Source organism: Gopherus evgoodei, chromosome 11 (genome assembly GCF_007399415.2).
Source record: "Gopherus evgoodei ecotype Sinaloan lineage chromosome 11, rGopEvg1_v1.p, whole genome shotgun sequence".
Taxonomy (NCBI): domain Eukaryota; kingdom Metazoa; phylum Chordata; order Testudines; family Testudinidae; genus Gopherus; species Gopherus evgoodei.
The window spans coordinates 67,387,402-67,401,092 of record NC_044332.1 but is presented as its reverse complement, the minus strand read 5'-3'; the positions used below and the strand labels follow the sequence as shown (position 1 = coordinate 67,401,092).

Below are 13,691 nucleotides of genomic sequence, written 5' to 3'. Positions count from 1 at the left end.
TGGACTATAAACTATGGACCAATACTGAAAGAACTCTTTGCAACTACAGAGTTCACCATCTCTACTACAAATCTGTTCTGAGATCTTTTTAAAATAAATTTTAGTTTAGTTAATCAGAATTGGCTGTAAGCGTGTATCTGGGAGGTAATGTGTCTGATCCTTTGGGATTGGTAGAACTTTCTTCTATGGTGAAGATTTTCAGTAATTCTCATATTTGACTTGGTTGTCTGGGTGGAGGCCTAAGGCTGGGTTACTTTAAATGAACTGTGTTTTGGCTCCTGAGTAATCAATAAGGTATTATAGATGCTGTTTGAGGCTAGCTTGGTGGATCTAAGTACTGGAATGACCACCAGCTTTGGGGATTTTCTGATCCACTCTTTGCAGTTTGCCCTAATTAAGTAGTCTTGGTGTGGGCCCCTGGGATCCCAGTCACACAAGTACAAAAACATACATTTTTACACTCTTTAATATCCATGCCTCAGAGCTTTAAAGATGCTACCTGACTAACTCAGGCAGTAAAAAAAAAACAAACCACAAATGAGAAGTCTATTGAGTAGCCTGGATTTATGCAAAAACTCCCTTGCAGCATTTTCTCTCATAACCTTCTTCAGAAGTCAGCATTTATAACAGTCAAGTTTAATGGAAATTCACCAAGAATAAGCCGTGTTAGAAGGTTAGGGACAAACAGGAAACCCTTAGTTTAAAATCTCCTTTTAAACAAAGTCTGTCAGGTGTTCAGCTCTCAGGCCTGCATCTTATACCGCCTCCCCTCAGCACCATTCAGGGTGGGTACAGTGATATACTGGGGGAGGGGAAGAAGAGGACAGCATGTCAAACCTATTTTTCCCTTGACAAAGTAGCCAAGCCATTCCCATATTTCTGCTGCCACCTTCTTTAAAAAGGTGGAGGCAATTTTCTTCCCTGCAGGAAACAGACAGCATCCCACTCTAAAGCCAATTACAGTTATCTTTAATAGAAAGAAAACCTGTTTGCATAGAATACATGAAAAAATAAAGTGAAAGAACCACAGAACATGTAATAATTACAAATGAATTCAACTAGTCGACAGGACAAGACAGGCACAAAGCTAGTATTACAAAGCATGGAAACACCAGCTACAGTATAGATGAACAAGGCTTGCCTCTCAACCTAAAAAGACTGGTCTGGTCTTTTTTAGCTTATCAGCTCAGAGAGTTTTAGCCCATGTGTCAATCCTTCTCATATCCCATACACATACGGCCTGAAAAGGAAATGCCTCGCCAATTGAACATATAGTACCCCATTGCGGAGCGTGTCCCATTGGAGAACAGAGAATGGCTTAGACAAATGTAGTTCATTTGACACAATTAGGTTGGCTTCTCATCATTTTAGTTTCCATTCTGAATACTCACAAGCATACTAACACATATGTAATTCAAGTCTCTATTCTACCCTCCCCCTTCCCCCACTCCCAACTGCCACCAAAAACCACTCACTCTTAGGGAAGATGATCAAAAAGTGGTTTGCCAAAGAGACTAACAAGATATTATGCAGTCTGTCATCTCATTACCATTCAAATGCATACAGCCACCAATATCAGGCTGTCATACAGACAACAGAACATTGAACTTCCCAAGATTTACAGAGTGCCATTCATATGGGATGGCAAGACACCACTCTCACCAAACCCAAGGAAATCAGCAAAAAGAGAAACTTGGGTGAGCAGAGAAATGTGTGTTCTCACTACAGGCTTGGCCAGAAATCTATGTCAGTTTTCAAAAAGGAAGGCATTTACAGCCTCTGAAATACTTCTGCCTTCACTAGTGATGCTCTCTCTAGAGCAGATACTTTGCATTGACTAGCGATGCTCCAAAATGCACTGCTGTGGGACATCACAAATATCCCACATTTCAAGTGAACCCAGAAGAGCCAGTGGACTTCAGATGCTATAAGCAAGATATTCAAGAAAGCAAGTTAACATATTTCTGCACTAGAAGTCTGGTTCCCCTCACCCCTTGCCACCAGAGCTTTAGCAGTGGCCTTCACACATATTTTGCCATTCACTCTCACTGCACTTATTCTCTCGCTGTGCTTTACAGATTCTCCTGAGATGTTCCTTGCTTCTGATTGCTTTCTGAGCATGCCAGTTGTTCTCACAGAATGAATTAAACAACAGTATTATGAAACATGAGCATTAGTTCTTCAGTATGGCCATGCAGTGCTGAGCACAAGTCCTGAGGTTGTGGTGAAGTGGAGGCACACAGCCATGGCAAACAGTGAACTAGTTTTACTGGGATCACTTTTCCAGGCATCTCACTCTGCTAAGCCCAGGGATTGCCAGGGAAGAAGTTTATGACTGTTTCCACACAGGCAGTGGGACAGTTTTTAGCTGCAACCAAACCATGTCATCATCATGCAATCAACTCTTAAATTAACACTTGCTGCAGTGAAGACAGCAGCTCCAGTGGCTGCCCAGCAAGCACGGCCAACTCCCTCAGCAGCTCTCACCACTCAAATGGGATGCTGCAAAACTCTACCTGCAGAGAAGGAGGAAAATGGGAGTAGAGCACCCAAAAGGAAGAAGAATAGGTTGAAGCCCCTCTAGGGAGCGTGACACAAAACAGAAGTAGATGTGGTAAAGAAAGGGAAGAGGTGCCTGCCCTGCAAGGCCCCACATGAGCACTAAGGTATACCAAGGCTACGATCTTGATGTACTGTTTGAAACAATATTACATTGGAGCACTCTAGGGAACAAATGCACTCAATGCTAAACCAGGGGCTCATTAACAAGGATACAGAGCTTAACAACAACAAGTACTTCATTTTTATACTCATAATAAAAATTAAAGACAATCCTAGTTATATAAGAATGTTGGGATGTGAAATCTTTTCATTATACTATGAAAGAGGAGGCCCTGAAAAACCTTGATACCTACATAACTAAAAAATTGCTGAAAATACCCCTCCCACCAAAAATTAAATTAATAAACCCCGAAGAACAGAAGCCCTGGGTACAAGGTAGTGGTCAGGTTACTTTAATTCTACTCGTGCAAGCTATTGAGAGTTTCTGTACCATGTTGCAGGATAGGCCTGTCTCACAAATAAATCTTTGTTAATTTTGCTAGTGAAGGCAGGTGTCTAGTTATCAATCTGTAGAAGCAATGGGTAGAATTAAACCAGGTTCTTCCAAAAACCAGCAGCATACCTTGAACTGAATCTCCTGGACAAGGATGGATATTCAGCCACTGTCAATTACATACCAAGTTCTGATGACATAGTTGGGGTTGGTCCTGCAAGAGGGGGTGCAGCTCAGCACCGCCACCTTAAAAATATCCCAGTACAGTGACACTGGAACAATGTTTAAGTCCTGACTTGCTGCTTACATCACCATCATGCCACCTGGAACAGTGCACTGCATTTGACATTGAGATTAGAATGCACATGCAGGAACTGGAATCAGAATTTTCTACAGATTTCACACTTTCAAGATTCCCAGCAATTTGGCCTGATGCTTTCTTTTCTAATTAAGCCTGAAGAGTTCAACGAAAGCAACTTGGATTTGTCTGTATTTCAATGAATGGGTGTTGAAGATTTTGAAATGCAGTTTATTCAATTAACAACCTCAGAATTGTGGGCATCAAAGTTCGGAGATCTACGGAGTGCACTTGAAGCTACCAAGAAAGATCATGAGGCCTCTATTCTGACCTGCTGGATGTCCCTGCCAGTGAAATTTAACTGTTTGAAGAAAATTGCATTTGCAATGCTTTCAGCATTTGGATCCATATACACCTGTGTGAACAGATATTTTTACACATGAAATCTGTTCTCTGTCTCTCTCGGAGCTGGTCACTGATCACTCAGAAGCCTGTGTGCAGCTTAAAGTATTCAAATATGTGCCAGACATTGGAAAACTCAGCAAGGAAAAGCAAGGGCAAGGATCACACTAAATTGACAAGATCTGCATTTAATTTTAAATGACCCTTCTTAAACATTTTAAAAACATTATTTACTTTACATAGAACAATAGTTTGTTATATATTACAGACTTATAGAAAGAGACCTTCTAAAAAAATATTAAAATGTATTACTGGCACATGAAACCTTAAATCAGAGTGAATAAATGAAGACTCTCACACCACTTCTGAAAGGTTGCTGACCCCTGCATTAAAGAGTGTGAGGTGCTCAGATGTTATTGAAGTCATACAAATACCTAAAATAAACTGATTAGCAGGCTATTGGTGCATACCTCAGATGCACTGTGGGGCAAGGCTGAAGGTAGAATTCTCCTGTTAACACAGAAGTGCAGTTTTATTAGGTTTCTTAATATGAAACATGTTTTCAAAGTTACAATTAAAAAAAAATCTTTCATCCTTCCCCCCAGCTGAGCTCATGTATCACATTGGGTTGCAGCCACAGCCTTTTACAAGAAAAAGTTTAAAACTACATTTACAAAGATTTCAAGAGGCCATTGCCCCACGCCACCAATATCACTGAAGGCTAAAAAACAACTTGAATCCCATGAAAATCTCTAATTTAAAGAACAGAGATCTTAACTACACCTGGATCCTGCAGTAGCTGCAAGCAGAAGAACATGTCTTTTCCCATTTTCTCACAGCAGAGTACAGTGTCCAGGCTAAATACTGTCCCCTAATTAACTCAGTTCAAAACTCCAAGTGACTTCAATGGCAGCAGGTTCTGACAGTGTAACAGCATCACATGCATTGCACAGATGGAGAAAAAGAGGCATATAACAAGACATTCCTTTTACCAAATCTTAGAGGTGTAAACCCACGATTAGCATCCAGGAACTCACAAGCTCAGTGCCATACCAGAATTAGATGGCCTACATAGTATTTAAATTGTCAAAGTCAGTTTCCCCATCTATAAAATAGGGATGGCACTTGCCAACGTATCAGGAATGCTGAAAGTACTAGCAAGTGTTTGAAAAGAGCTTTAAAGATTAAAAAATACTTGGCAAGTGCTAATTATTAAGTGAAAAGACTATATACAGTTTTTTCACATCCACTCCTTCCCCAGCAGCTGGCTACACCTGTGGCCATGATTACAAAACAGAGATTCTGACATGTCTGAAATGATAAAGTGATCTGTTCAAATATTACACAAGTGTTTGCCTGTAGGGTTCCCTAGGAATATGGATTTCAGCAAGTGGTACACAACCAGCACTATACACAGGAGGCAAAACCACTTTGATTTTAAGGGCAATTTTGCCTTAATAAGGAGTTGCCAATAGGCCTTTAAAAAGGCATTACACTGTACACCCAATAATGCGATGCAAGGAATTCCCCTAGTTAGATTATATGTAGTTTTATATAAGCATGAGACTTAGTGAGTGTATTTGAACATTGTTGCCTGTATGCCATGATGACAGCTGATCAACATGGGGACCAGAGTGAAATTAAACATTTTGCAAAGTCAGTTTCCCTATTTTCTCTGCATTAAAAAAAAAAAGTGCCCACAATGTGTGTGTTCATTCACACAGAGGAAAAGGAGATAAAAATCTCTTAAAATACAGGAATATGTGGTTGTAAACTATTGAAATCAGCAGGAGTAGCATTAACTAGATTTCAGTTGATGTCACTTTAAACAAAACAATTGTTTGAAGCCTCCTGCACTATACTATCTTTTATGTCTGGCATTTTGGGTCTACATCCCAAATTTGAGCCTCAGTACATTGAGAGCTGGGAAGGGCTATTTTCAAAGACCATTTTCAATTTTGCAACTGAAAACTACTCTTTGTAAACAACTTGTGCACATGCACAAGGATAGGCTATAGGCTAAAGAGTAACTTTAAAGTCACTCTACATTTCCTACTATATCAAAGGTCAATTTATAAACAAACTGTATTCTCAGAGATGGACTAAAGCCAGAACCTGACACCACAAAAACTCTCAAACCCTAGGTCTGACTCCAGAGTGAACTGACCCCCAGAGTCAAAGCAGGTGAATGGACTCCAGAGTCAAAATTCACAGCTCAGAGCCATTTTTACAATCTAGGAATCTTTTAGGTTGGTCCATTATAGGTCAGCTCTCAAAGCAGATACATATTTAGGTTCAAGAGCTCTTACAATGCTAAGTGTGAGCCACATCTGAATGTAGGATACTTTTCTATTGTTGATTAGTCCAGTGTCCTGCTGATTGTTGCTGGTTAATGGAACTAATTACATGCCATGATTTTCTTTCCCTTTAGCCCTGTAAATTAGCAGGGCTTCCTCATCTGATCTTTCCGAGCTTATCAGAATGAAATATTGTTCTCAGCCAAGGGAGGCCCATTACAGAGCACACCTAGGCCAGCACTGCAGTTTCACATTCAAGGTCTTGAATAGAATTTACACCGTAATAATGTTGTCATAAATAGATAGTTAAGGGTTAATGTCTCTTTTACCTGTAAAGGGTTAACAAACAGGGAACCAAACACCTGACCAGGGGACCAATCAGGAGACAAGATACTTTCAAATCTCAGTGGAGGGAAGCCTTTGTTTGTGTTTTTTGGGTTTGGCTTTGTTCTCTCTCTGGGATCTGAGAGTGACTGGACGTACCACAGGCTCTAATTTTCTATTCAAGTAGTAAGTGCACGTAGAAAGGCGGTTTAGTCTTTTCAATTGGTTTTCTTTATTTGCAAATGTGTATCTGGCTGATAGAAGTCTAATGTGTATTTGGCTGGAAGTATTTTAAATTATATTTCTGCTGGAGGAGGTTTTTTTCTCCAGTTTCTAGAAGCTGACAGACCCTGTAATATTCCATCTTGAATTTACAGTGATTTTCTTTATTCTTTTATTAAAAGTTTTGCTTTTAAGACCTGTCTGATTTTTTTCCCCTTGTTGAGGCTCAAGGGAATTGAGTCTGTACTTAACAAGGAGGGAGAAAGGCGGAATCCCTTTGTTTTAGATTCACGGAGCTTGAAACTGTATATCTCTCCAGGAGCCCAGGGAGGGAACATCTGGAGGGGAGGAGAAGGGGAGGGAAATGGTTTATTCCCCTGTGTTGTAAGACTCAAGGAATTTGGGTCTTGGGGTCCCCAGGGAAGGTTTTGAGGGGACCAGAGTGTATCAGGCACTGGAATTCCTGATTGGTGGCAGCTTATCAGATCTAAGCAGGTAATTAAGCTTAGAGGAATTCATGCTAGTACCCCAACTTTTGGACTCTAAGGTTCAGATTGGGGAAAGATACTATGACAAGTGTAATTCAATTATTCCTGCAACCCTAGCTTCTCACAATTTGAGTCTCATTCACACTCCCACTTTCAAATGTGGGAAGAGAGGGAGATTATGGTAAAGATACACCTTAATAGAGCTGTTCCTATCTGAAGGCTTTCAAAAACCTTGGGAGGAAGGGTCTAAGAAGAACTTTGAAAACATGGTCTAATAACCAGAAAGACAAATCTAAAGAGAACTAAGCAAAGATGAGTGGCACAGAGGAGAGGAGAAATATAGCTAGGGAACAGTTGGACAGGAAAAAAAAAGGAGAAAAATGGACAAAAGAAAAAGCTGGAAAGTGAGGCAAACTGAAGTTTAGAAAGCAAACTAGAAACTAAGTCTAGAATGTAAAACTGAACAAAGATTAGAAGGCTGAATAAAAACCACATATATGGAAGAGAAACAGACCAGAGACAGCAGGAGAAAGGAAGGTGAAATGTAAGTAGATGCAGGGAACTAAGATTAAAAAACCAATAATAAACTAGCATCATTTGACAAGGAAGTTCTGTTTTTAACCTATCAGAATTGTCAATCCCAACCATTCAAAAATCATGAGTTAAGCCTTAAAAGGAAAAAAACACAGAAACCACCATATACAACCATAACACAGAGAACAACAACCCCCCCCACCTCCCAACAACTTGTGTTCTCTCTTTACCTTCTAGCTGAGGAGCTTTTAGGGCTCACTTGCTTATATTTTCAGGCTTTTCTCCACAACCATGGAAACTAGAAACTTATGTAAAAGAATACCACATTGTTAGGTCTGTTAACCAATCTCATATATTTTTAGAATGTTTAGTATTCCCCACACTTACAGTAATTTGTGTAACTATGAATTAGATTCCCACCATGCTTTTCACTTATGCCATGTTTCAGTGCATAAAGCAGGTAAACTGTACAACTTCCATTGTTTCTGTATGCAAAACCTTTTAGAAATGATACCAAATATAAACAGGTTGCAAGGATAATTGGTATATGTACCTATGCCCAAAGAAATTATTAGGAATAATTGGTGCAGATGCCTTGGTACCCTGAAAACAAGTTATGAAATGATGTAAGAAAAGGGATTAAAGGGTTTGTGTTAATGAGGTAACATCTGGGGAGTTTTCTATGTATTGTAAACAAGTTGAGCATAAAAAAAGAGTAGAAGTAGTGAGTTTATAATTTTGGAATAGAGAAGAGCTGCAAACCTGTTTCCCCCATTTGGGTGAAGTACTGACCCCTTCTGTATTATGCTAATCCGATTAATAAACACCAACTGAGCTGAGTTATCTAAACTGAACCCTCTTACAAAATGATATTCTCAAGGAATTGCAACTCTCTTGATTCCATCAGCTGGGACTTGAAGACACACCAAACATCCTGAGACTCATGATCAAGTAGCAATAGTTGGCAACAATGCATTGATTAATCTTTCAAGTTGTACAGTGACTCCTCACTTAACATTGCATTTTTAGGAACATAACTACAACTTGAAGTGAAACGATGTTGAACAAATCCAATTTTCCCATAAGATTTAATTTAAATGTGGTGGGTTAGGTTCCAAGGAAATTTGTTGGGGGCAGACAAAAGGCATTATACACTGTACAGTACTGCACTGTACTGTGGTTTGGAAGTGCCCCTAGCTTACCCCACACAGGCACAGCCCGCTGCAGGCAGGGACACTAGGAGCACCTTCACAGCAACAGCAGCTTCCCCAGAGAAAAAATGGGCACCAACTTTGCTGGGAATGCTCCAGGCCCACCTCTTCCCATCCCTGCTCCACTCCAGGCCCACCTCTTCCCACCCCCACTCCATCTCCTCTCCACAGCACACTGCATCCCTGCCCTTCCCCCCCTCCGAAAGTCCTAAGTTGGGAGGGACGGGAAGGAGGTGGAGAAGAGGAACTTGTGCAATGCTCCCTTGTAAAGTCACTGCTCTTCCACAGAATTTTTACAAGCAGTGGACAGAGCAGGCAACAAATGATGTTATAAATGAGCATGTTCCCTAACTGAGCAGCAATATAACTTTGAAACGAAGTTAAGTGGAAGGACCTTAAGTGAGGAGTTACTGTAGTCATATTGGCAAAGGCTCCACAGTAAATCAGAAATCCCACCTACAAATGTAATGCTGGCGCCAGCATTAAAAAAGAGGCAGAGAATCCTTGTAGGGCAGAAGCATTAGTTTTATTTAAAAAACACTGGACTCAGTTCTGTGAGGTGCTAAGCACTTTCCTCACCCACTAAAGGCAATGCACATTGAAGGCCACCAGAGCCTTCCAGGATTTGGGCCATTGCCAGGTCAATTTACAGCCCAAAATGTAGCCTTTGTATGACAGTTTGCTACATGTTTCTACCAGTGGAAATGCCTCCATTTATTTATTCTTTTTGAATAGAAATGGAAACAGTTTATTTTCTAAAGGACAAAACATTCCCCTGCCGCATGTGTAAGCAAACATAACAGTATCTGGCTAAGTCAGAAAGTAATGCTGACTATAAGAAAAATTGACTAATCAGTTGTCATTATCCAAAGAGAGACCTTACAGAGAATGAGCCACCAAACACACACACAGTTAGGAGTACATTTAGATTTATAGCATTTCAAGTTGAATAATTTAGAAATTGGTAAACTACAAACAGATTTCTGTATTAGTTAAGTTGTAACTTGACAGCGTCAGTTTGTTAAACATGTTATAAATGCGGAAGTTATTACCTTTATGGGGACTGGAGGTTAATAGTAGCAGAGAATAGGAAATATATTATTTTTTGGATGAGCAAGATTCTGAAATAGATCACTGAGACTGGAGGAAAAATACTTAACACAATGCATCCCAGCTATTTCGAAAGTGTACATTTGAAACAGGGTTCACAAGGGGAGGGGGTGGAGAGAAGAAAGAGGGAAAGGCATCATCCCCTACCTGTTACATATATCTGAGAGAGAGAGAGACTTTCACTAAAATTACAGCTTTCAGATTAGTATTCACATTATATAGTAATGTAAATAAGATTTTTTTCTGGCTTAAGAAGCTACTGTTGCCTTTATTTCACCTCTCACAACTCAATATCCGGGTACATATTCCAGCTTATTTAAGCAAGCAGGAGAGTATCTGAATGAACAGATCCAGCATTAATGCTTATTTTCCCATGTGTTGCAAGCAAGCAAAGGTAACACCTGACATTTACAAGGGCCTCAAAATAGCAGCACTCTTTATCAAGAAGTCTGATGTAATTTACCTACACCACTCCTTTTGTAGCAAACACCACCATATGTAAATAAGTTGAATAGATGCATAAAGGCAAAGCCATATGCCACCATATGATCTAATGACAGGGAGTACTTTCCAGAGAAAGAACTAGACACACGCTGTCAATACCTTCATGTGGGAACTAATTGTTTTCGTTGCTATCCCCCAAACTGTTGCACGAGTTACACTTTACAGGCCACAAGTTTTACAACAGCTTCTCATTTTATAAAAAGGAATTTGAGAACAATTAAGTTACTTGGGACAGATCGTGCATTAGGAAGCCCTTTCTATCGGGCAGATGTAGTTCAGGGTAATGGGACATCAGCAACTGAAGTCACACTAACATCTGAAAGTGTTTTCCTTACTATGGTTATAAGTAACAATTGCTGAAGTTGAAAGACTTGAGAGAAAGAAAAGAAATTTATGTTGTACATTTCAGAGTACATGTGCATAGCCAGTTTTGCTGTTTCCTCTGTATATAGTTAGCTTAAGCAGCTGTTTATGTGGGTCTTTCCCACAACAAAGCAGAAAAACATTTTAATAGGGAGAAATAGAATTGTAAAGCTGTAGAAATTCTCAGGAAGGCTTAAGGGCAGATATAGTACCTCCAACTGACTGTATGTCAGGATAATGGTGTCTCTATTTCAGAGTCAGGCAAAACCATGGGCAGCAGAGAACTGTGTCAGGGTACACGACTTAGTTTTACAAGTCCGAGGTACAATAAGATGGCCAGGATGGCCCTGCTTCTGGTGGAGCTCCATCACATCTGGCTCACAGCTGACTTCCCTGGCAGAACTGACTTATCCCAGCCCCAAGAGATTCCCCAAGTATTTTAGAATGAGAAAACTGACAAGTATTATCCAAGAAGTTTCCCCAACAGAGATACCGCCCCTCTTCCCCAAACCTGGGCCCTACTACAAGATCCAAGCCCCCATGAGAGAAATGCCACTCAAGCTACAGAGAGGGGGCCGAGGTGTGTCATTTGAAGCCAGATTTCCAACATGCAGGAGCTGCGCTGCCCCGGGGTTCCCCTGCAGCCTGCGAAGGCGACACTGGCCGTTCGCAGAGCGAGGAGCTCGACTCGCCAGCGCACAACCCAGCCGCTCCCGGCCTGACCCGCACTCACCCACGCAGGCAGGTGCTGGAAAGCGACGCCCTGGTGTGTCGCCTCCTTCTCCTCCTCCGCGAGCAGCCCGAACGCCGCCGAGAGCCGGGATCGCTTCCCGCGCCGGTTCCACCGCCACCACATCCACAGCACCAAGCCCGCCAGCACCCAGCTGGTGCTCAGCCCCAGGGAGCCGGCCAGGTACACCGGGGCGAGGCAGAACAGCGCCCGCGCCACGAAGGCGCCGAGCTCCTGGAGGAGCCGGGGCGGCTCCTGCTGCTCTTGCCCGGCCGAGGCGCACGGAGCTCGCCCGCTGGGCTCGCCCGGCCCGGGCCCGGAGTCCCCGCGGGCGGCAGCCGCTGGCTGCATGGCGGCTTGAGCCGAGTCTCGCTCCCCCAGCGCTCGGTACCGGGCGCCCAAAGTTAGTGCGGAGCGGGGCGCCTGCTCCCGCGCGCCTGCTCCATTCCGGACTCCGGCCGCCCTCGGCTCTTAGTGCGGGGCGGGAGCCGCTCAGGTGCGGACACACCGGGCTCCCGGCGGCTCCGCCCTCCCCAGCGCCTGCCCACGGGCTCCGATAGGCGCGGGGGCAACATGCGCGGCCTGCCCTCTGCTGCCCCCTGCAGGGGAGTCTGCCCCCGCCTAGGGAGCTGGCTGGGGCACGGGGGGAGCAAGGGATGTGGAGCTGCTGGGGGCAAGCGAGCGGAGAGCTGGGGCAGGAGAGGAGCCCAGGAGGGGGAGGCCTGGTTTAAATAAATCAGGCGCCTGGGGAACTGAAGGGATGGGGGCAGCACGGGGGCAGGCAGGTGAGACAAGGAAAGCAGGACGGGGGGAAGGAGAAAACTAGGGAAGGCGGACAGGGCGAAGGGAGAGGTGGGGTGTCCCTAGAGGAAGAGAGGAGGTTTGGGGGAAGGAAAGAGCTCGCCCAGGAAATGGGAAAGAGGGAGGACGAGTGAAGGAAAAAAGAAGAAAGAAAAGAAGAAAAAAACCTCAAACAGGATTGCAGGAGAAAACGAGGAAAGCAAGAAAAACCTACATTTGGAAGGAGATTTGATAACTTTAGGGGGAAAATATTGAGGAGCAAGAGGTTGGGGCAGAACTGCTGGGAAGGGGAGAAAGAGGAGAGAGGCCCAGCTGGCATGGTAGGTCATGGGGCTAGAGGTGCCCCGGTGGCCTCGGCACAGGGTGTAACTGGTACAGGATAGTGGACGGGCAGCTCCTTCCCCCTTATAGAGAGTGAGAGATGGCCCCTCGCCCCTCTGTTTAGCCTGGCACAAATTGCTCTCTCACACTCAGTAGAAAAGATGCTCCTCCCATCCCCAGCCTGATCCCTCTGGGCAGAGCCTGGCACAACGGGACCCATCCTAGGTCATCTGAGAATCAGCTGCTCAGGGTGACTCCTGCAGTCAGCAAATTCAAGACAAGAAAAGGGAGAGGGGGGTTGTAGATTCTCATGACAAATCTTTCCCAAGTTGGCTTAGATTGATTAATTATTGATGCTTTAGGGCACCACCTCTGCCCGCTATGGGGTTCTTACACCTTCCTCTAAGGCATCTGGTGCTGGGCACTGTCAGAGACAGGATACTGGACTAGATGGGGACCTTGGGTCTGATCCAGTATGGCAGTTCCTATTCCATGTTTTTCAGTTGTCCAGTAATAAAATTCAGTTATGATTGTTCCCCCATTTTAAATACCAAAGGGCAATCAATTTAAAGCAGTGATTCTCAACCAGAGTACACGTAGCCCAGGATCACAGAGAGGTCTTCCAAGGAGTACATCAACTTATCTAGATATTTGCCCAGTTTTACAACAGGCTACATAAAAAGCACCAGCAAAGTCAGTACAAACCAAAATGTCATACAGACAATGACTTGTTTATACTGCTCAATATACTATACACTGAAATGGAAGTACAATATTTATATTCTAATTGATTTATTTTATAATTATATGGTAAAAATAAAGTAGGCAATATTTCAATAATAGTGTGCTGTGACACTTGTATTTTTATGTCTGATTTTGCAAGCAAATCATTTTTAAGTGAAGTGCAACTTGGGGTACGCAAGACAAAGCAGACTCCTGAAAGGGATACAGAAGTCTGGAAAGGTTGAGAGCCACTGGTTTAAAGCACAAACAGTTCTGAATTTGCTCCTTTTGGAAACTGCTGATTTTGG

The 13,691-nt window shown here is 42.9% G+C and overlaps 1 protein-coding gene across 1 annotated transcript in view; it reads right to left on the bottom strand.

The window, feature by feature from the left end:
• The window catches only part of ESYT3 (extended synaptotagmin 3), a 61,778-nt gene extending 49,889 nt beyond the window's left edge, over positions 1–11,889 (bottom strand). Inside the window, exon 1 of the mRNA XM_030579407.1 lies at positions 11,542–11,889. Coding sequence (XP_030435267.1) covers positions 11,542–11,889 — 348 coding nt within the window. The remainder of the gene's footprint in view (positions 1–11,541) is intronic.
• Between the last annotated feature and the right edge of the window lie 1,802 nt (positions 11,890–13,691).